This window comes from Oncorhynchus keta, chromosome 1, assembly GCF_023373465.1.
Source record: "Oncorhynchus keta strain PuntledgeMale-10-30-2019 chromosome 1, Oket_V2, whole genome shotgun sequence".
Taxonomy (NCBI): Eukaryota; Metazoa; Chordata; class Actinopteri; order Salmoniformes; family Salmonidae; genus Oncorhynchus; species Oncorhynchus keta.
In genome coordinates this window covers 97,918,431-97,937,452 of record NC_068421.1, presented here as the reverse complement: position 1 = coordinate 97,937,452, position 19,022 = coordinate 97,918,431, and the positions used below count along the sequence as shown (strand labels likewise).

General features: G+C 45.5%; 1 protein-coding gene and 1 long non-coding RNA gene across 8 annotated transcripts in view; one reads left to right on the top strand and one right to left on the bottom strand.

The window, feature by feature from the left end:
* The window catches only part of LOC118387291 (ubiquitin-protein ligase E3A-like), a 51,413-nt gene extending 36,402 nt beyond the window's left edge, over positions 1 to 15,011 (bottom strand). The window contains exons 1-7 of one of the 6 annotated variants that reach the window (XM_052468259.1): positions 14,765 to 15,011; positions 13,048 to 13,102; positions 11,958 to 12,265; positions 10,878 to 11,545; positions 10,513 to 10,590; positions 5,020 to 5,175; positions 4,599 to 4,925 (exon numbers count right to left, since the gene is read on the bottom strand). In XM_052468259.1, coding sequence (XP_052324219.1) covers positions 4,599 to 4,925; positions 5,020 to 5,175; positions 10,513 to 10,590; positions 10,878 to 11,545; positions 11,958 to 12,105 — 1,377 coding nt within the window. In that variant the 5' untranslated portion in view covers positions 12,106 to 12,265; positions 13,048 to 13,102; positions 14,765 to 15,011. Of the gene's footprint in view, positions 1 to 4,598; positions 4,926 to 5,019; positions 5,176 to 10,512; positions 10,591 to 10,877; positions 11,546 to 11,957; positions 12,266 to 13,047; positions 13,103 to 13,251; positions 13,507 to 14,764 lie in introns of those variants that run through there. The other 5 variants (XM_052468225.1, XM_052468270.1, XM_052468237.1 and 2 more) reach the window with 5 other exon arrangements.
* LOC127908810 (uncharacterized) lies at positions 5,235 to 7,197 on the top strand. Of its 2 annotated transcripts, none has more exons than XR_008068547.1 (3): positions 5,235 to 5,411; positions 5,673 to 5,929; positions 6,609 to 7,197. It is a non-coding gene; the product is annotated as an uncharacterized LOC127908810 (long non-coding RNA). The 2 variants fall into 2 exon arrangements; XR_008068548.1 differs by lacking the exon at positions 5,235 to 5,411 and adding an exon at positions 5,456 to 5,509.
* Positions 15,012 to 19,022: the final 4,011 nt, after the last annotated feature.

Below are 19,022 nucleotides of genomic sequence, written 5' to 3'. Positions count from 1 at the left end.
TGGAACTCAGAAGTGAGTGTTGCAACTGAGGAGAGGCAATTTTTTACAGACTACGTGCTTAACTTCTTGGTGACAGGGGGGCAGTATTGAGTAGCTTGGATGAATAAGGTGCCCAGAGTAAACTGCCTGCTACTCTGTCCCAGATGCTAATATATGCATATTATTAGTAGTATTGGATAGAAAATACTCTGAAGTTTCTAAAACTGTTTGAATGATGTCTGTGAGTATAACAGAACTCATGGCAGACGAAAACCTGAGAAAAATCCAACCAGGAAGTGGGAAATCTGAATCTTGTAGTTTAAAACTCAGCTCCTATTGTAGATACAGTGGGATATTGGCTATGTTGCACTTCCTAAGGCTCATCCATATATTTATATGTACATATTCTCATTCACCCCTTTAGATTTGTGTGTATTAGGTAGTTGTTGGGGAATTGTTAGATTACTTGTTAGATATTACTTCATGGTCAGATCTAGAAGCACAAGCATTTCACTGCACTCGCTACACTCTGCTAACCATGTGTATGTGACAAATAAAATTTGATTTTGATTTTAAAATAGCTGTGAAGCAAATAACTGTCCCAATCCAACCTGACAGAGTTTGAGAGGATCTGCAGAGAAGGATGGGAGAATAATTGTAATTAAAAATAATTAATAATAATTAAATGTAATCGCTGCCAAAGGTGCTTCAACAAAGTACTGAGTAAAGGGTCTGAATATTTAAGGAAATATGATATCAGTTTTCTATTTTTAATAAATTACCAAAAAATGTCTAAAACACGGGGGTTTTGCTTTGTCATTTTGGGGTAATGTGTGTAGATTGATCAGGGGGAAATAATGATGTAATCAAATTTAGAATAAGGCTCTAAACTAACAAAATGTGGAAAACGTCAATGGGTCTGAATCCTACGTCATTGGGTCTGAATCCTACGTCAACTGGTCTGAATCCTACGTCAAAGGGTCTGAATCCTACGTCATTGGGTCTGAATCCTACGTCAACTGGTCTGAATCCTACGTCAACGGGTCTGAATCCTACGTCAACGGGTCTGAATCCTACGTCATTGGGTCTGAATCCTACGTCATTGGGTCTGAATCCTACGTCATTGGGTCTGAATCCTACGTCAACGGGTCTGAATCCTACGTCAACGGGTCTGAATCCTACGTCATTGGGTCTGAATCCTACGTCAACGGGTCTGAATCCTACGTCAAAGGGTCTGAATCCTACGTCAAAGGGTCTGAATCCTACGTCAAAGGGTCTGAATCCTACATCAACTGGTCTGAATCCTACGTCAACGGGTCTGAATCCTACGTCAAAGGGTCTGAATCCTACGTCAAAGGGTCTGAATCCTACATCAACTGGTCTGAATCCTACGTCAACGGGTCTGAATCCTACGTCAACTGGTCTGAATCCTACGTCAATGGGTCTGAATCCTACGTCAACTGGTCTGAATCCTACGTCATTGGGTCTGAATCCTACGTCAACTGAAGAACACTTCTTCTATGGTTTTACTCTGACAGACAGGCTTGATACTGCCACTTCTTCTATGGTTTTACCCTGACAGACAGGCTTCTGAATCCTACGTCAACTGGTCTGAATCCTACGTCAACTGGTCTGAATCCTACGTCAACTGGTCTGGATCCTACGTCATTGGGTCTGAATCCTACGTCAACGGGTCTGAATCCTACGTCAACGGGTCTGAATCCTACGTCAACTGGTCTGAATCCTACGTCATTGGGTCTGAATCCTACGTCAAAGGGTCTGAATCCTACGTCAACGGGTCTGAATCCTACGAAAGCACAGTATTTCATGTCGTCCTCATTATATCCTGTTATAGTCCAGGGAGGAACCCTCTGTATTCTGAACCAGGATCAGTCAATATGAGGATGGAGAAACTCTGTGTATTCTGGACCAGGATCAGTCAATATGAGGAGGGAGAAACCCTGTGTATTCTGGACCAGGATCAGTCAATATGAGGGAGAAACCCTGGGTATTCTGAACCAGGATCAGTCAATATGAGGATGGAGAAACTCTGTGTATTCTGGACCAGGATCAGTCAATATGAGGTAGAAACCCTGTGTATTCTGGACCGGAATCAGTCAATATGAGGAGGGTGAAACCCTGTGTATTCTGGACCAGGATAAGTCCATATGAGGAGGGAGAAACCCTGTGTATTCTGGACCAGGATCAGTCAATATGAGGAGGGAGGAACCCTGTGTATTCTGAACCAGGATCAGTCAATATGAGGAGGGAGAAACCCTGTGTATTCTGGACCAGGATCAGCCAATATGAGGAGGGAGAAACCCTGTGTATTCTGAACCAGGATCAGTCCATATGGGGAGGGAGAAACCCTGTGTATTCTGGACCAGGATCAGCCAATATGAGGAGGGAGAAACCCTGTGTATTCTGGACCAGGATCAGCCAATATGAGGAGGGAGAAACCCTGTGTATTCTGAACTAGGATCAGTCCATATGGGGAGGGAGAAACCCTGTGTATTCTGGACCAGGATCAGCTAATATGAGGAGGGAGAAACCCTGTGTATTCTGGACCAGGATCAGCCAATATGAGGAGGGAGAAACCCTGTGTATTCTGAACCAGGATCAGTCAATATGGGGAGGGAGAAACCCTGTGTATTCTGGACCAGGATCAGTCAATATGAGGAGGGAGAAACCCTGTGTATTCTGGACCAGGATCAGTCAATATGAGGAGGGAGAAACCCTGTGTATTCTGGACCAGGATCAGCCAATATGAGGAGGGAGAAACCCTGTGTATTCTGGACCAGGATCAGGTATCAGTCAATATGAGGAGGGAGAAACCCTGTGTATTCTGAACCAGGATCAGTCAATATGAGGAGGGAGAAACCCTGTGTATTCTGAACCAGGATCAGTCAATATGAGGAGGGAGAAACCCTGTGTATTCTGGACCAGGATCAGTCAATATGAGGAGGGAGGAACCCTGTGTATTCTGAACCAGGATCAGTCAATATGAGGAGGGAGGAACCCTGTGTATTCTGAACCAGGATCAGTCAATATGAGGAGGGAGAAACCCTGTGTATTCTGAACCAGGATCAGTCAATATGAGGAGGGAGAAACCCTGTGTATTCTGGACCAGGGAACTCCTGTTATATACGGGTCATCACACAGGAAGAACACTGCTTCTATGGTTTTACTCTGACAGACAGGCTTGATACTGCCACTTCTTCTATGGTTTTACCCTGACAGACAGGCTTGATACTGCCACTTCTTCTATGGTTTTACTCTGACAGACAGGCTTGATACTGACACTTCTTCTATGGTTTTACTCTGACAGACAGGCTTGATACTGACACTTCTTCTATGGTTTTACTCTGACAGACAGGCTTGATACTGACACTTCTTCTATGGTTTTACTCTGACAGACAGGCTTGATACTGACACTTCTTCTATGGTTTTACCCTGACAGACAGGCTTGATACTGCCACTTCTTCTATGGTTTTACTCTGACAGACAGGCTTGATACTGACACTTCTTCTATGGTTTTACCCTGACAGACAGGCTTGATACTGACACTTCTTCTATGGTTTTACTCTGACAGACAGGCTTGATACTGACACTTCTTCTATGGTTTTATCCTGACAGACAGCTTGATACTGACACTTCTTCTATGGTTTTACCCTGACAGACAGGCTTGATACTGCCACTTCTTCTATGGTTTTACTCTGACAGACAGGCTTGATACTGACACTTCTTCTATGGTTTTACTCTGACAGACAGGCTTGATACTGACACTTCTTCTATGGTTTTACCCTGACAGACAGGCTTGATACTGCCACTTCTTCTATGGTTTTACTCTGACAGACAGGCTTGATACTGACACTTCTTCTATGGTTTTACCCTGACAGACAGGCTTGATACTGCCACTTCTTCTATGGTTTTACCCTTACAGACAGGCTTGATACTGCCACTTCTTCTATGGTTTTACCCTTACAGACAGGCTTGATACTGGCACTTCTTCTATGGTTTTACCCTGACAGACAGGCTTGATACTGCCACTTCTTCTATGGTTTTACCCTGACAGACAGGCTTGATACTGACACTTCTTCTATGGTTTTATGTAATGGTTTATTCTACATGGACCCGTTACTACATTTAAAAGTTATCAAAACACTTAGTTTATAATATCTACATACATTTAGGGAATTCCTCTCATATGACTCTGTAGACGACGGACCTTTTCAACACTTCCTCTGGCATCTCACCGTGCATCTGCCTGTAGTTACTGAACTCAATCTGCAGGAGGTTTGTTGTGACTGAGTGGAGAGGAAACCGCCGCGGACAAGGTTCTGTGTCTTGGTGGTGGCAAGGACACACCCACATCAAACCACACCCCCAAGCCAACTCACGTTTGGCTTCCGTCATGGCCGCCAGCATTTCTTAATAAGGAGCAAGCCCCCCCCACACACACAAAAAATGAGGCCAAATCAGCAGGTGCAGTTCCCCTTCAACAAGTGTCTGTCTGTCTGTCTGTCTGTCTGCCTGTCTGTGTGTGTGTGTGTGTCTGTGTCTGTGTCTGTGTCTGTGTCTGTGTCTGTCTGTGTGTGTGTGTGTGGTTTGTGACTCACCCTGACGAGGGCGTCGTCGATGATGTGGTCTCGTCGTACTTTGAGCCTGAGGTATGGGTTGAGCTGCTGTCCTTGTACCAGACTGTAGAGCGCTGTGATCCTCCTCTCGCTGTACATGCTGATGCGGTTGTCGTAGTACAGTCCCAGGCTCTTGGTGCAGGCGTTGAGGATGAAGGGACAGCTCTGGAAGGAGAACTTACTCTCCGAGTCCACCTTGAAGAAGGTGAAGTCCTTGTCCATCTCTAGAACATCGTTCAGAGGCTCGTTGACAAACTCCTCGAAGGAGATGAGGGGTCGTCTGCAGTCCAGGGTCCTGACGCCCAGCTCCTTTTCAATTGATTTGATTTGAAATATATTGTATTTAAATCATTGTGGATAACACAGAAACCAGATCAATGCATTTCCATTGAGGTCGTCTCACCTTCTCCAAAGGGTCGACCCGGGGCCCCTTCTTGTTACTCCTCTCCTCCCCCAGGAGCTCCTGCAGGGTGAGCTCGCTGGACTCTGATGCAGGCTCCTCCTCCTCATTGTGACCCGTATCCAGGTCTCCTCCCAGGACGTTGGCGTAGAACACCAGCTTCAAAAACAATCAAACTTTATTTAAACATGCATTAAAAACGCTTTACAGTAAAACAAGATTATTATTTTTTTCAAGACAGATACCCAATCGGGTGGCTCACACTTTTCTCGTCAATGATTTTGAAAAAAACTGGAAAGCAAATGATCCTCTATCACTACGCGTGCAGCAGGTAGCCTAGTGGTTAGAGTGTAGAGGAGGTAGGTAGCCTAGTGGTTAGAGTGTAGAGGCGGCAGGTAGCCTAGTGGTTAGAGTGTAGCGGCTGCAGCGTAGCCTAGTGGTTAGAGTGTAGAGGCGGCAGCGTAGCCTAGTGGTTAGAGTGTAGAGGAGGCAGGTAGCCTAGTGGTTAGAGTGTAGAGGCAGCAGCGTAGCCTAGTGGTTAGAGTGTAGAGGAGGCAGGCAGCCTAGTGGTTAGAGTGTAGCGGCTGCAGCGTAGCCTAGTGGTTAGAGTGTAGAGGCGGCAGCGTAGCCTAGTGGTTAGAGTGTAGAGGTGGCAGGTAGCCTAGTGGTTAGAGTGTAGAGGAGGCAGGTAGCCTAGTGGTTAGAGTGTAGAGGTGGCAGGTAGCCTAGTGGTTAGAGTGTAGAGGCGGCAGGTAGCCTAGTGGTTAGAGTGTAGAGGCGGCAGGTAGCCTAGTGGTTAGAGTGTAGAGGCGGCAGGTAGCCTAGTGGTTAGAGTGTAGAGGCAGCAGCGTAGCCTAGTGGTTAGAGTGTAGAGGTGGCAGGTAGCCTAGTGGTTAGAGTGTAGAGGAGGTAGGTAGCCTAGTGGTTAGAGTGTAGCGGCTGCAGCGTAGCCTAGTGGTTAGAGTGTAGAGGCGGCAGCGTAGCCTAGTGGTTAGAGTGTAGAGGCAGCAGGTAGCCTAGTGGTTAGAGTGTAGAGGCGGCAGCGTAGCCTAGTGGTTAGAGTGTAGAGGCAGCAGGTAGTCTAGTGGTTAGAGTGTAGAGGCGGCAGCGTAGCCTAGTGGTTAGAGTGTAGAGGCAGCAGGTAGCCTAGTGGTTAGAGTGTAGAGGAGGTAGGTAGCCTAGTGGTTAGAGTGTAGCGGCTGCAGCGTAGCCTAGTGGTTAGAGTGTAGAGGCGGCAGGTAGCCTAGTGGTTAGAGTGTAGAGGCGGCAGGTAACCTAGTGGTTAGAGTGTAGAGGCGGCAGGTAGCCTAGTGGTTGGAGTGTAGAGGCGGCAGGTAGCCTAGTGGTTAGAGTGTAGAGGCGGCAGGTAGCCTAGTGGTTGGAGTGTAGAGGCGGCAGGTAGCCTAGTGGTTGGAGTGTAGAGGCGGCAGGTAGCCTAGTGGTTAGAGTGTAGGGGCGGCAGGGTGGCCTAGTGGTTAGAGTGTAGAGGTGGCAGGTAGCCTAGTGGTTAGAGTGTAGAGGTGGCAGGTAGCCTAGTGGTTAGAGTGTAGAGGCGGCAGGGTAGCCTAGTGGTTGGAGTGTAGAGGCGGCAGGTAGCCTAGTGGTTAGAGTGTAGAGGCGGCAGGTAGCCTAGTGGTTAGAGTGTAGAGGCGGCAGGTAGCCTAGTGGTTAGAGTGTAGAGGCGGCAGGTAGCCTAGTGGTTAGAGTGTAGAGGCGGCAGGTAGCCTAGTGGTTAGAGTGTAGAGGCAGCAGCGTAGCCTAGTGGTTAGAGTGTAGAGGCGGCAGGTAGCCTAGTGGTTAGAGTGTAGAGGCAGCAGCGTAGCCTAGTGGTTAGAGTGTAGAGGCAGCAGCATAGCCTAGTGGTTAGAGTGTAGAGGAGGCAGGTAGCCTAGTGGTTAGAGTGTAGAGGCGGCAGGATAGCCTAGTGGTTAGAGTGTAGAGGCGGCAGCGTAGCCTAGTGGTTAGAGTGTAGAGGCAGCAGCATAGCCTAGTGGTTAGAGTGTAGAGGCAGCAGCGTAGCCTAGTGGTTAGAGTGTAGAGGCGGCAGGTAGCCCAGTGGTTAGAGTGTAGAGGCAGCAGCGTAGCCTAGTGGTTAGAGTGTAGAGGCGGCAGGTAGCCTAGTGGTTAGAGTGTAGAGGCAGCAGCGTAGCCTAGTGGTTAGAGTGTAGAGGCAGCAGCATAGCCTAGTGGTTAGAGTGTGCGCGGTAGCAGTGAGAACATGTGGGTCTGAGCAGGTGTGATGTCATTGATGTGCGCGGTAGCAGTGAGAACATGTGGGTCTGAGCAGGTGTGATGTCATTGATGTGCGCGGTAGCAGTGACAACATGTGGGTCTGAGCAGGTGTGATGTCATTGATGTGCGCGGTAGCAGTGAGAACATGTGGGTCTGAGCAGGTGTGATGTCATTGATGTGCGCGGTAGCAGTGAGAACATGTGGGTCTGAGCAGGTGTGATGTCTGATGTGCGCGGTAGCAGTGAGAACATGTGGGTCTGAGCAGGTGTGATGTCATTGATGTGCGCGGTAGCAGTGAGAACATGTGGGTCTGAGCAGGTGTGATGTCATTGATGTGCGCGGTAGCAGTGAGAACATGTGGGTCTGAGCAGGTGTGATGTCATTGATGTGCGCGGTAGCAGTGAGAACATGTGGGTCTGAGCAGGTGTGATGTCATTGATGTGCGCGGTAGCAGTGAGAACATGTGGGTCTGAGCAGGTGTGATGTCATTGATGTGCGCGGTAGCAGTGAGAACATGTGGGTCTGAGCAGGTGTGATGTCATTGATGTGCGCGGTAGCAGTGAGAACATGTGGGTCTGAGCAGGTGTGATGTCATTGATGTGCGCGGTAGCAGTGAGAACATGTGGGTCTGAGCAGGTGTGATGTCATTGATGTGCGCGGTAGCAGTGAGAACATGTGGGTCTGGGCAGGTGTGATGTCATTGATGTGCGCGGTAGCAGTGAGAACATGTGGGTCTGAGCAGGTGTGATGTCATTGATGTGCGCGGTAGCAGTGAGAACATGTGGGTCTGAGCAGGTGTGATGTCATTGATGTGCGCGGTAGCAGTGAGAACATGTGGGTCTGAGCAGGTGTGATGTCATTGATGTGCGCGGTAGCAGTGAGAACATGTGGGTCTGGGCAGGTGTGATGTCATTGATGTGCGCGGTAGCAGTGAGAACATGTGAGTCTGGGCAGGTGTGATGTCATTGATGTGCGCGGTAGCAGTGAGAACATGTGAGTCTGAGCAGGTGTGATGTCATTGATGTGCGCGGTAGCAGTGAGAACATGTGGGTCTGAGCAGGTGTGATGTCATTGATGTGCGCGGTAGCAGTGAGAACATGTGGGTCTGAGCAGGTGTGATGTCATTGATGTGCGCGGTAGCAGTGAGAACATGTGGGTCTGAGCAGGTGTGATGTCATTGATGTGCGCGGTAGCAGTGAGAACATGTGGGTCTGGGCAGGTGTGATGTCATTGATGTGCGCGGTAGCAGTGAGAACATGTGAGTCTGAGCAGGTGTGATGTCATTGATGTGCGCGGTAGCAGTGAGAACATGTGGGTCTGAGCAGGTGTGATGTCATTGATGTGCGCGGTAGCAGTGAGAACATGTGGGTCTGGGCAGGTGTGATGTCATTGATGTGCGCGGTAGCAGTGAGAACATGTGAGTCTGAGCAGGTGTGATGTCATTGATGTGCGCGGTAGCAGTGAGAACATGTGGGTCTGGGCAGGTGTGATGTCATTGATGTGCGCGGTAGCAGTGAGAACATGTGAGTCTGAGCAGGTGTGATGTCATTGATGTGGTATTCTGTTTATTGTCCCTTGTATGGTTGTTATTGTTTGAAAATACAAATTATATCAAATTTTTTAAAAGTCTTCAATAAAATATAAATATACAAAAATAAAAAATAAATTAAACAGAAATCATGAATTAAAAGGACAGTAACATCATTGTTTAAAGGCTAAAAAGGTGCGTTTTTCAAAAACCTTGACTGTGTCTGTACCTCTTACCAGACAGGGCAAGTTGTTCCATAGCTGTGGGGCGAGAGTGTTCTGCTCCCAGCCTTGGTTCTACACCTAGGTATTTCTACTCCGAGATAATGCTAATGGACCTTGGTTCTTCTCCGAGATAATGCCAATGGACCTTGGTTCTACGCCTAGGTATTGCTAATGGACCTTGGTTCTACTCCTAGGTATTGCTAATGGACCTTGGTTCTACTCCTAAGTATTGCTAATAGACCTTGGTTCTACTCCTAGGTATTGCTAATGGACCTTGGTTCTACTCCTAGGTATTGCTAATGGACCTTGGTTCTACTCCTAGGTAATGCTAATGGACCTTGGTTCTACTCCCAGGTAATGCTAATGGACCTTGGTTCTACTCCTAGGTATTGCTAATGGACCTTGGTTCTACTCCTAGGTATTGCTAATGCACCTTGGTTCTACTCCTAGGTATTGCTAATGGACCTTGGTTCTACTCCTAAGTATTGCTAATGGACCTTGGTTCTACTCCTAAGTATTGCTAATGGACCTTGGTTCTACTCCGAGATAATGCTAATGGACTTTGGTTCTACTCCGAGATAATGCTAATGGACCTTGGTTCTACTCCGAGATAATGCTAATGGACCTTGGTTCTACTCCTAAGTATTGCTAATGGACGTTGGTTCTACTCCTAGGTATTGCTAATGGACGTTGGTTCTTCTCCTAGGTATTGCTAATGGACCTTGGTTCTACTCCGAGATAATGCTAATGGACCTTGGTTCTACTCCTAGGTATTGCTAATGGACCTTGGTTCTACTCCTAAGTATTGCTAATGGACGTTGGTTCTTCTCCTAGGTATTGCTAATGGACGTTGGTTCTTCTAGGTATTGCTAATGGACGTTGGTTCTTCTCCTAGGTATTGCTAATGGACCTTGGTTCTTCTCCTAGGTATTGCTAATGGACGTTGGTTCTTCTCCTAGGTATTGCTAATGGACGTTGGTTCTTCTCCTAGGTATTGCTAATGGACGTTGGTTCTTCTCCTAGGTATTGCTAATGGACGTTGGTTCTACTCCTAGGTATTGCTAATGGACGTTGGTTCTTCTCCTAGGTATTGCTAATGGACGTTGGTTCTTCTCCTAGGTATTGCTAATGGACCTTGGTTCTACTCCTAGGTATTGCTAATGGACGTTGGTTCTTCTCCTAGGTATTGCTAATGGACGTTGGTTCTTCTCCTAGGTATTGCTAATGGACCTTGGTTCTACTCCTAGGTATTGCTAATGGACCTTGGTTCTACTCCTAGGTATTGCTAATGGACGTTGGTTCTACTCCTAGGTATTGCTAATGGACGTTGGTTCTTCTCCTAGGTATTGCTAATGGACGTTGGTTCTTCTCCTAGGTATTGCTAATGGACGTTGGTTCTACTCCTAGGTATTGCTAATGGACGTTGGTTCTTCTCCTAGGTATTGCTAATAGTTTGTATGGAACGAGCATGTCCGTCAGATCAGATTGACCAAGGCAGTTTCAAATCAGTACCTTCAGACACTTGGCTGCAGCCACCACACACTCATCATCGTTGACCAGACTGTCGCTGTCGTACTCGTTGCTGATTACCTTGATAAATGAGAATAATACATTTAAACATGTGTATAACAGCTAAGCACTTCACTGTACTGTTTACACCTGCTGTATCCTGTGCATGTGACAAATCACTTCTGGTTTAGATTGAGTCAGCACTATTCATTACAGAGGAATCAAACTCTAGGTAGGTAGAAACTGACAAAATGAATAGAGAATATTGAGCATGTAACTGTGCATTCTGTATAATTCAGTCTGGTCGACTGTGAGCATGAATTAAAAAAAAAAAGAAGCTTAAAATCAGGTAAAGAATGTAACGTTACCGTGTAGGTGATGAGCTGCTGAAAGGTCTCCATCATACGTCTGATGTGCTCTACACTGTACTGAGACCACAGGCGCGTCAGCTTGGCCAGGGCAGGCAGAGGGAGTTTACTCATACACTTACAGAACAGAGGCATGGCCATCTCCAGGTACTCTGGGCTGTGGAGGCTGCTGTTCTCCATCACGATGATGAAGATGTTCAGGTAGTCTGGGTTGGTGTCGTACACGTCCAGATAGGTTAGATCCAGCTCTACGTTGGGAGTTAGGTAGACCAGGGCGTTGAGGAAGGCCGATTCCATCTTCTCGTTGGAGAGGAGTCTGTTGTACACTCTCCTCACAGCTTCTACGTCCACTGAGACCTCCACAGGACCCAGTCTGTTCTCCGTCGATCCCGTCGCTCCCTCCATGGACGACGAGGCCTCTGATTCCTGCTCCATGGCGGTGGTTCTCTCCTTGTCGTCCTCGTCCTTGTCCTCATCTTTGGCCTGGTGGGTCTTACGCTGCTCCTTGGTGTTGGGGTGTTGCTCCTCGTCTTTCCTGAAGCTCTGCACCAGCCCGTCAGCGCTGGAGAAGATCCTCCCGATGACTCGGATCAGAGGAGAGTAGTCCTTCTTCCCCTCACAGATACTCAGGATCTCATACACCTTCTCCTCGGTCAGGTAATGCACCTCTGGACACAGAAATATCAGGGAAAATGAATGCATGGACAACCATTTGATTCTCTCTAAAATGAATTTTTAATTTTTTTAATTTGACCTTTATTTTACTAGGCAAGTCAGTTAAGAACAAATTCTTATTTTCAATGACGGCCTAGGAACAGTGGGTTAACTGCCTGTTCAGGGGCAGAACAACAGATTTGAACCTTGTCAGCTCGGGTATTCGAACTTCAACCTTTCGGTTACTAGTCCAACGCTCTAACCACTAGGCTACCCTGCCGCCCCCATGCATGAACAACCAGTTGATTCTCTCTAAAATGAATACATGAACAACCATTTGATTCCCTCGAGAAAAAAGGTCACACAGGGCAGGCAGTCCACTATACAGGGTGCCATTTTTGGGACTGTGAAAAGTATTGCGTTTACCTCTGAAGTCTTCCCTAGGAGGAAACAGGTTGTCTTCGTGGTCTGGCATCTTCCTGTGACGGTCGCCCAATAAGGTAGGGTGGGTTTCTTTGGCACTGCTGTTGTCAGGGAAGGCAGCAGAGTGACGACCACACAGTTTGGCGTTCATTTTATAGAGCTCCAGGGCTCTGATGGCCGCTGCGTTGTGATCCAGCGGTTGAAAACCAAGACACGAAGCACACAACTCATTCGTGCAGGACCCATTTCCACAGCCCTCTGTTAACTGGCAAAAGTAGCGCTCAATTAGATGCTTTGCAGCCGCTCTCTTCCTGTACAGGACATTCAAACAGGAAGTGACAAGGTTTTAGTACGATGACCGTTGAAAAGGAAGCTGGCTCATCACATGACTAACAAATCACACAAGATACAATGTTATTTAAAAAGCACAAAAACAATCAAAACAGTCAGAATAAACTAGCGATGCAACAGTTATGCTAAATGTACTAATCGTAAGTTATTCACAGCATTGCATGCATTTGGAGGGAAATGTAGCAGGCCTATGATTTGACTCCATTGTTGCAAATGGATCCATATTATCGAATGATAATATCTATCCTTACATATCAGAATGATAATATCTATCCTTACATCACAATGTCATATCAGAATGATAATATCTATCCTTACATATCAGAATGATAATATCTAATATAATATAATATAATAATTATTAATAATAATTAATATATTATTATTATTATTATTATATTATTATATTATTATTAATATCTATCCTTACATATCAGAATGATAATATCTATCCTTACATATCAGAATGATAATATCTATCCTTACATATCAGAATGATAATATCTATCCTTACATATCAGAATGATAATATCTATCCTTACATATCAGAATGATAATATCTATCCTTACATATCAGAATGATAATATCTATCCTTTCACCACAGTGTCATATCAGAATGATATTTCACAATACATGTTCAGTCCAAATAGGAATAGCAGAACAATTGTTTTCAAAAAACTGTGTGCCAAATGAGGTGTCTCATGGGAATCTGGGGTATTAGTAGTAGAAACATGCCTGTACCTGACACTTACATTCGGCTTGGTTTAGTGTGCTCTGTGATGTAGGTAACTGGACTCTGAAACAGACGAGATGGGAGGAAGTTAGAGAACTAACCTTTGAGGATCATCTTTATATTAGGCTTTCCAAAAATAAACATCTGTAAGAAGTCGGGAATAATAAGTCATGAAAAAGACAGAAATTAAAACAGGTATACAGTTCAACTACCTCATATTCATTTGCTTCCTCCGACATAGTAAGTCTTGCTTCGTCATTCAGAATATGGTTCGTGCTTACATGGAAGATAATATTCTACAGCACCCGGATGTCAACAAACTCATTACAACTGTTGCAACATTATTTGATTTAGGTTGGGGTGTATTCATTACAGAAACCGTTTACCGTTTAAGAACCAAACGGAAGCTAACGGAACGACACGGGGAGGGACCTACTGGGGAATTTGTCCAATGGAAACTCTCATTCGCGTTTCCCATTTAGACTAAACGGTTTCTGTTGCCAAAATGCTTTGCAACGTAATGATCACACCTCTGGTTACATGTCATGTTGCAACAGTATCGGCGTAATGAGTACAATGTTGCGACAGTATCAGCGTAATGAGTACAATGTTGCGACAGTATCAGCGTAATGAGTAGAATGTTGCGACAGTATCAGCGTAATGAGTACAATGTTGCGACAGTATCGGCGTAATGAGTACAATGTTGCGACAGTATCGGCGTAATGAGTACAATGTTGCGACAGTATCGGCGTAATGAGTACAATGTTGCGACAGTATCAGCGTAATGAGTACAATGTTGCGACAGTATCAGCGTAATGAGTACAATGTTGCGACAGTATCAGCGTAATGAGTACAATGTTGCGACAGTATCAGCGTAATGAGTACAATGTTGCGACAGTATCAGCGTAATGAGTACAATGTTGCGACAGTATCAGCGTAATGAGTACAATGTTGCGACAGTATCAGCGTAATGAGTACAATGTTGCGACAGTATCAGCGTAATGAGTACAATGTTGCGACAGTATCAGCGTAATGAGTACAATGTTGCGACAGTATCAGCGTAATGAGTACAATGTTGCGACAGTATCAGCGTAATGAGTACAATGTTGCGACAGTATCAGCGTAATGAGTACAATGTTGCGACAGTATCAGCGTAATGAGTACAATGTTGCGACAGTATCAGCGTAATGAGTACAATGTTGCGACAGTATCAGCGTAATGAGTACAATGTTGCGACAGTATCAGCGTAATGAGTACAATGTTGCGACAGTATCAGCATAATGAGTACAATGTTGCGACAGTATCAGCGTAATGAGTACAATGTTGCGACAGTATCGGCGTAATGAGTACAATGTTGCGACAGTATCAGCATAATGAGTACAATGTTGCGACAGTATCAGCGTAATGAGTACAATGTTGCGACATTGTTACATTGTTGACAAACACAAGCCAGTCGGACGTTAGTTCACATCAAACGGGCCCCTGAACTGTCACCACCGCGAGTTGAGAAGCAGCTCGATGAAGTGAAACCCATATTATGTCAACAACTGGAGGGTGGATACGGAGTTTAAAAAAAAATAAAGAAAAAAGTCAAATCACTGCAAACGTGTATGAATATTTTGGAGATGTTTTTCCGAATCACCTCGGACAGTAAATTGCAGTTCCAACCCCGGTATCCCCGGTGTTAGCGAGCTAGCGTTAGGATAGATATTGTATACTACCGACCTGTGAGCGGTAGCCGAGTCATTCAGGGGCGGACTTTCTGTCTGTGGCCAAATCAGCTTTCCGTCGTCAGTCTTGTTCTCACGTGTCCTTCCTAGAACACTATATTCGGCACTTACTATGTACTATTCCAATGGATGTTCTGCGTGACTAATAATACGATACAAGTTCGGTTTTTAGGCCTGCTAAACTCCCAGGTCACAAAATATACTCGACCATTTTGTGTCAACACGGAGATGTATCCCGGCATGCAGCGCATGGTCGTCCCCAAACAGAACATTTGGAATTAGAATACTAGAAGGGTCATGAACCTTGTTACGACTGGATGTAAAACCATTTTGGTCAGGGAGTTGGTCAACCATTCATTTGCCAGTGCTGTGATAAAATATTTGTGGTAACAATGAATTTGACCTTTGTGTTTGTTAGCTCGCCAGACAATTTTAGAAGAATGATTCCATTCATGTTTTTAATTAACTGCCAAGACTCTGTTCAAACAATTGCAATCAATAGATGAGGTAAAGTGGTCAATGGACAGTAGACAACTTCATAGTTAGGTGGGACTTGCAGCACATTATTCTCCTTATTGCTACTGCTCTTACACTGTGTAAACTAGAAATGCCATTCAACATTTCAAAGCGTGCAGACTAATCTGGAATAGTGTGCCAGAAATACAACGTTTTTTTCCATATGATTTATCTTTTTTAAACTATACATTTGTTTGTCTCTATTTTTGTCTTCAGTCACTTTAATGGGATTTTTTTTTTGTTGCGACATTGTAAATCTCCCCGTTGTGACATCATCACTTCCACCAACCGTTCACCGTAAATACAACGATGCAACTTTTTAAACACTTGGCCCAGTGGTGTCCAGGTTAGGGTTTGGCTGTCATTATAAACAAGATTTTATTATTTATTTTTAAAAATGTATATATTTGTTTTTCCTTCATTTAAAATATATATATATATATATATATTTTAGGGGGTGGATCAGCTTTGATATTAAGGATAGATTGTTGCTTCCATCAATGTAATTGTCTGTGCCATTTCCAATCCCCCATTTATTTTGGGGGTAAATATATATATATATATATATATATATATATACACAAAATCAAACATGTCACTGAGTTACAGTTCATATAAGGAGATCAGTCAATTGAAATACTGTATATACATACATACATACACATACCCATATATATACATACACATACCCATATATATACATACATACCCATATATATACATACATACCCATATATACACATACCCATATATATACATACACATACCCATATATATACATACATACCCATATATACACATACACATACCCATATATATACATACATACCCATATATATATACATACATACCCATATATACACATACACATACACATACCCATATATATACATACACATACCCATATATATACATACCCATATATATACATACATACCCATATATACACATACCCATATATATATACATACATACCCATATATATACATACATACCCATATATATACATACATACCCATATATATACATACATACCCATATATATACATACATACATACCCATATATACACACACATACCCATATACATACATACATACCCATATATATACACACACACACTTTCTTTTCTTATCTTTATTATTCCCCAAACCCTACCACCCCTCCCCCAATTGGAGTAAGCTAATAAACAACAACACTTAGGCTTCTACATCCAGCAAAAGTTCTGAACCTATATACATTTGACAGACCCTGTATGTTTTACATTGGTTATCTTGTTGTTATTAGTCCCACCCTTCAGCTCCATTCAACCCCTCCCATCTATCTCTGAACCCCATCCAGTCTCTTCAGCTCCATTCAGCCCCTCCCATCTGTCTCTCAACACCATCCAGTCCCTTCAGCTCCATTCAACCCCTCCCATCTATCTCTCAACACCATCCAGTCCCACCCTTCAGCTCCATTCAACCCCTCCCATCTATCTCTCAACACCATCCAGTCCTTCAGCTCCATTCAACCCCTCCCATCTATCTCTCAACACCATCCAGTCCCTTCAGCTCCATTCAACCCCTCCCATCTATCTCTCAACACCATCCAGTCCCTTCAGCTCCATTCAACCCTCCCATCTATCTCTCAACACCATCCAGTCCCTTCAGCTCCATTCAACCCCTCCCATCTATCTCTCAACACCATCCAGTCCCACCCTTGAGCTCCATTCAACCCTCCCATCTATCTCTCAACACCATCCAGTCCCTTCAGCTCCATTCAACCCTCCCATCTTTCTCTTAACACCATCCAGTCCCACCCTTCAGCTCCATTCAACCCCTCCCATCTATCTCTCAACACCATCCAGTCCTTCAGCTCCATTCAACCCCTCCCATCTATCTCTCAACACCATCCAGTCCCTTCAGCTCCATTCAACCCTCCCATCTATCTCTCAACACCATCCAGTCCCTTCAGCTCCATTCAACCCCTCCCATCTATCTCTCAACACCATCCAGTCCCTTCAGCTCCATTCAACCCCTCCCATCTATATCTCAACACCATCCAGTCCCTTCAGCTCCATTCAACCCCTCCCATCTTTCTCTCAACACCATCCAGTCCCACCCTTCAGCTCCATTCAGCCCCTCCCATCTATCTCTCAACACCATCCAGTCCCACCCTTCAGCTCCATTCAACCCCTCCCATCTATCTCTCAACACCATCCAGTCCCACCCTTCAGCTCCATTCAACCCTCCCATCTATCTCTCAACACCATCCAGTCCCACCCTTCAGCTCCATTCAACCCTCCCATATATCTCTCAACACCATCCAGTCCCTTCAGCTCCATTCAACCCCTCCCATCTATCTCTCAACACCATCCAGTCCCACCCTTCAGCTCCATTCAACCCCTCCCATCTATCTCTCAACACCATCCAGTCCCACCCTTCAGCTCCATTCAACCCTCCCATATATCTCTCAACACCATCCAGTCCCTTCAGCTCCATTCAACCCCTCCCATCTATCTCTCAACACCATCCAGTCCCTTCAGCTCCATTCAGCCCCTCCCATCTATCTCTCAACACCATCCAGTCCCTTCAGCTCCATTCAACCCTCCCATCTATCTCTCAACACCATCCAGTCCCTTCAGCTCCATTCAACCCCTCCCATCTATCTCTCAACACCATCCAGTCCCTTCAGCTCCATTCAACCCTCCCATATATCTCTCAACACCATCCAGTCCCTTCAGCTCCATTCAACCCCTCCCATATATCTCTCAACACCATCCAGTCCCTTCAGCTCCATTCAACCCCTCCCATCTATCTCTCAACACCATCCAGTCCCTTCAGCTCCATTCAACCCCTCCCATCTATCTCTCAACACCATCCAGTCCATTCAGCTCCATTCAGCCCCTCCCATCTATCTCTCAACACCATTCAGTCCCTTCAGCTCCATTCAACCCCTCCCATCTATCTCTCAACACCATCCAGTCCCTTCAGCTCCATTCAACCCCTCCCATCTATCTCTCAACACCATCCAGTCCCTTCAGCTCCATTCAACCCCTCCCATCTATCTCTCAACACCATCCAGTCCCTTCAGCTCCATTCAACTCCTCCCATCTATCTCTCAACACCATCCAGTCCCTTCAGCTCCATTCAACCCCTCCCATCTATATCTCAACACCATCCAGTCCCTTCAGCTCCATTCAACCCCTCCCATCTTTCTCTCAACACCATCCAGTCCCACCCTTCAGCTCCATTCAGCCCCTCCCATCTATCTCTCAACACCATCCAGTCCCACCCTTCAGCTCCATTCAACCCCTCCCATCTATCTCTCAACACCATCCAGTCCCACCCTTCAGCTCCATTCAACCCCTCCCATCTATCTCTCAACACCATCCAGTCCCACCCTTCAGCTCCATTCAACCCCTCCCATCTTTCTCTCAACACCATCCAGTCCCTTCAGCTCCATTCAGCCCCTCCCATCTATCTCTCAACACCATCCAGTCCCACCCTTCAGCTCCATTCAACCCCTCCCATCTATCTCTCAACACCATCCAGTCCCACCCTTCAGCTCCATTCAACCCCACCCATATATCTCTCAACACCATCCAGTCCCTTCAGCTCCATTCAAACCCTCCCATATATCTCTCAACACCATCCAGTCCCTTCAGCTCCATTCAACCCCTCCCATCTATCTCTCAACACCATCCAGTCCCACCCTTCAGCTCCATTCAACCCCTCCCATATATCTCTCAACACC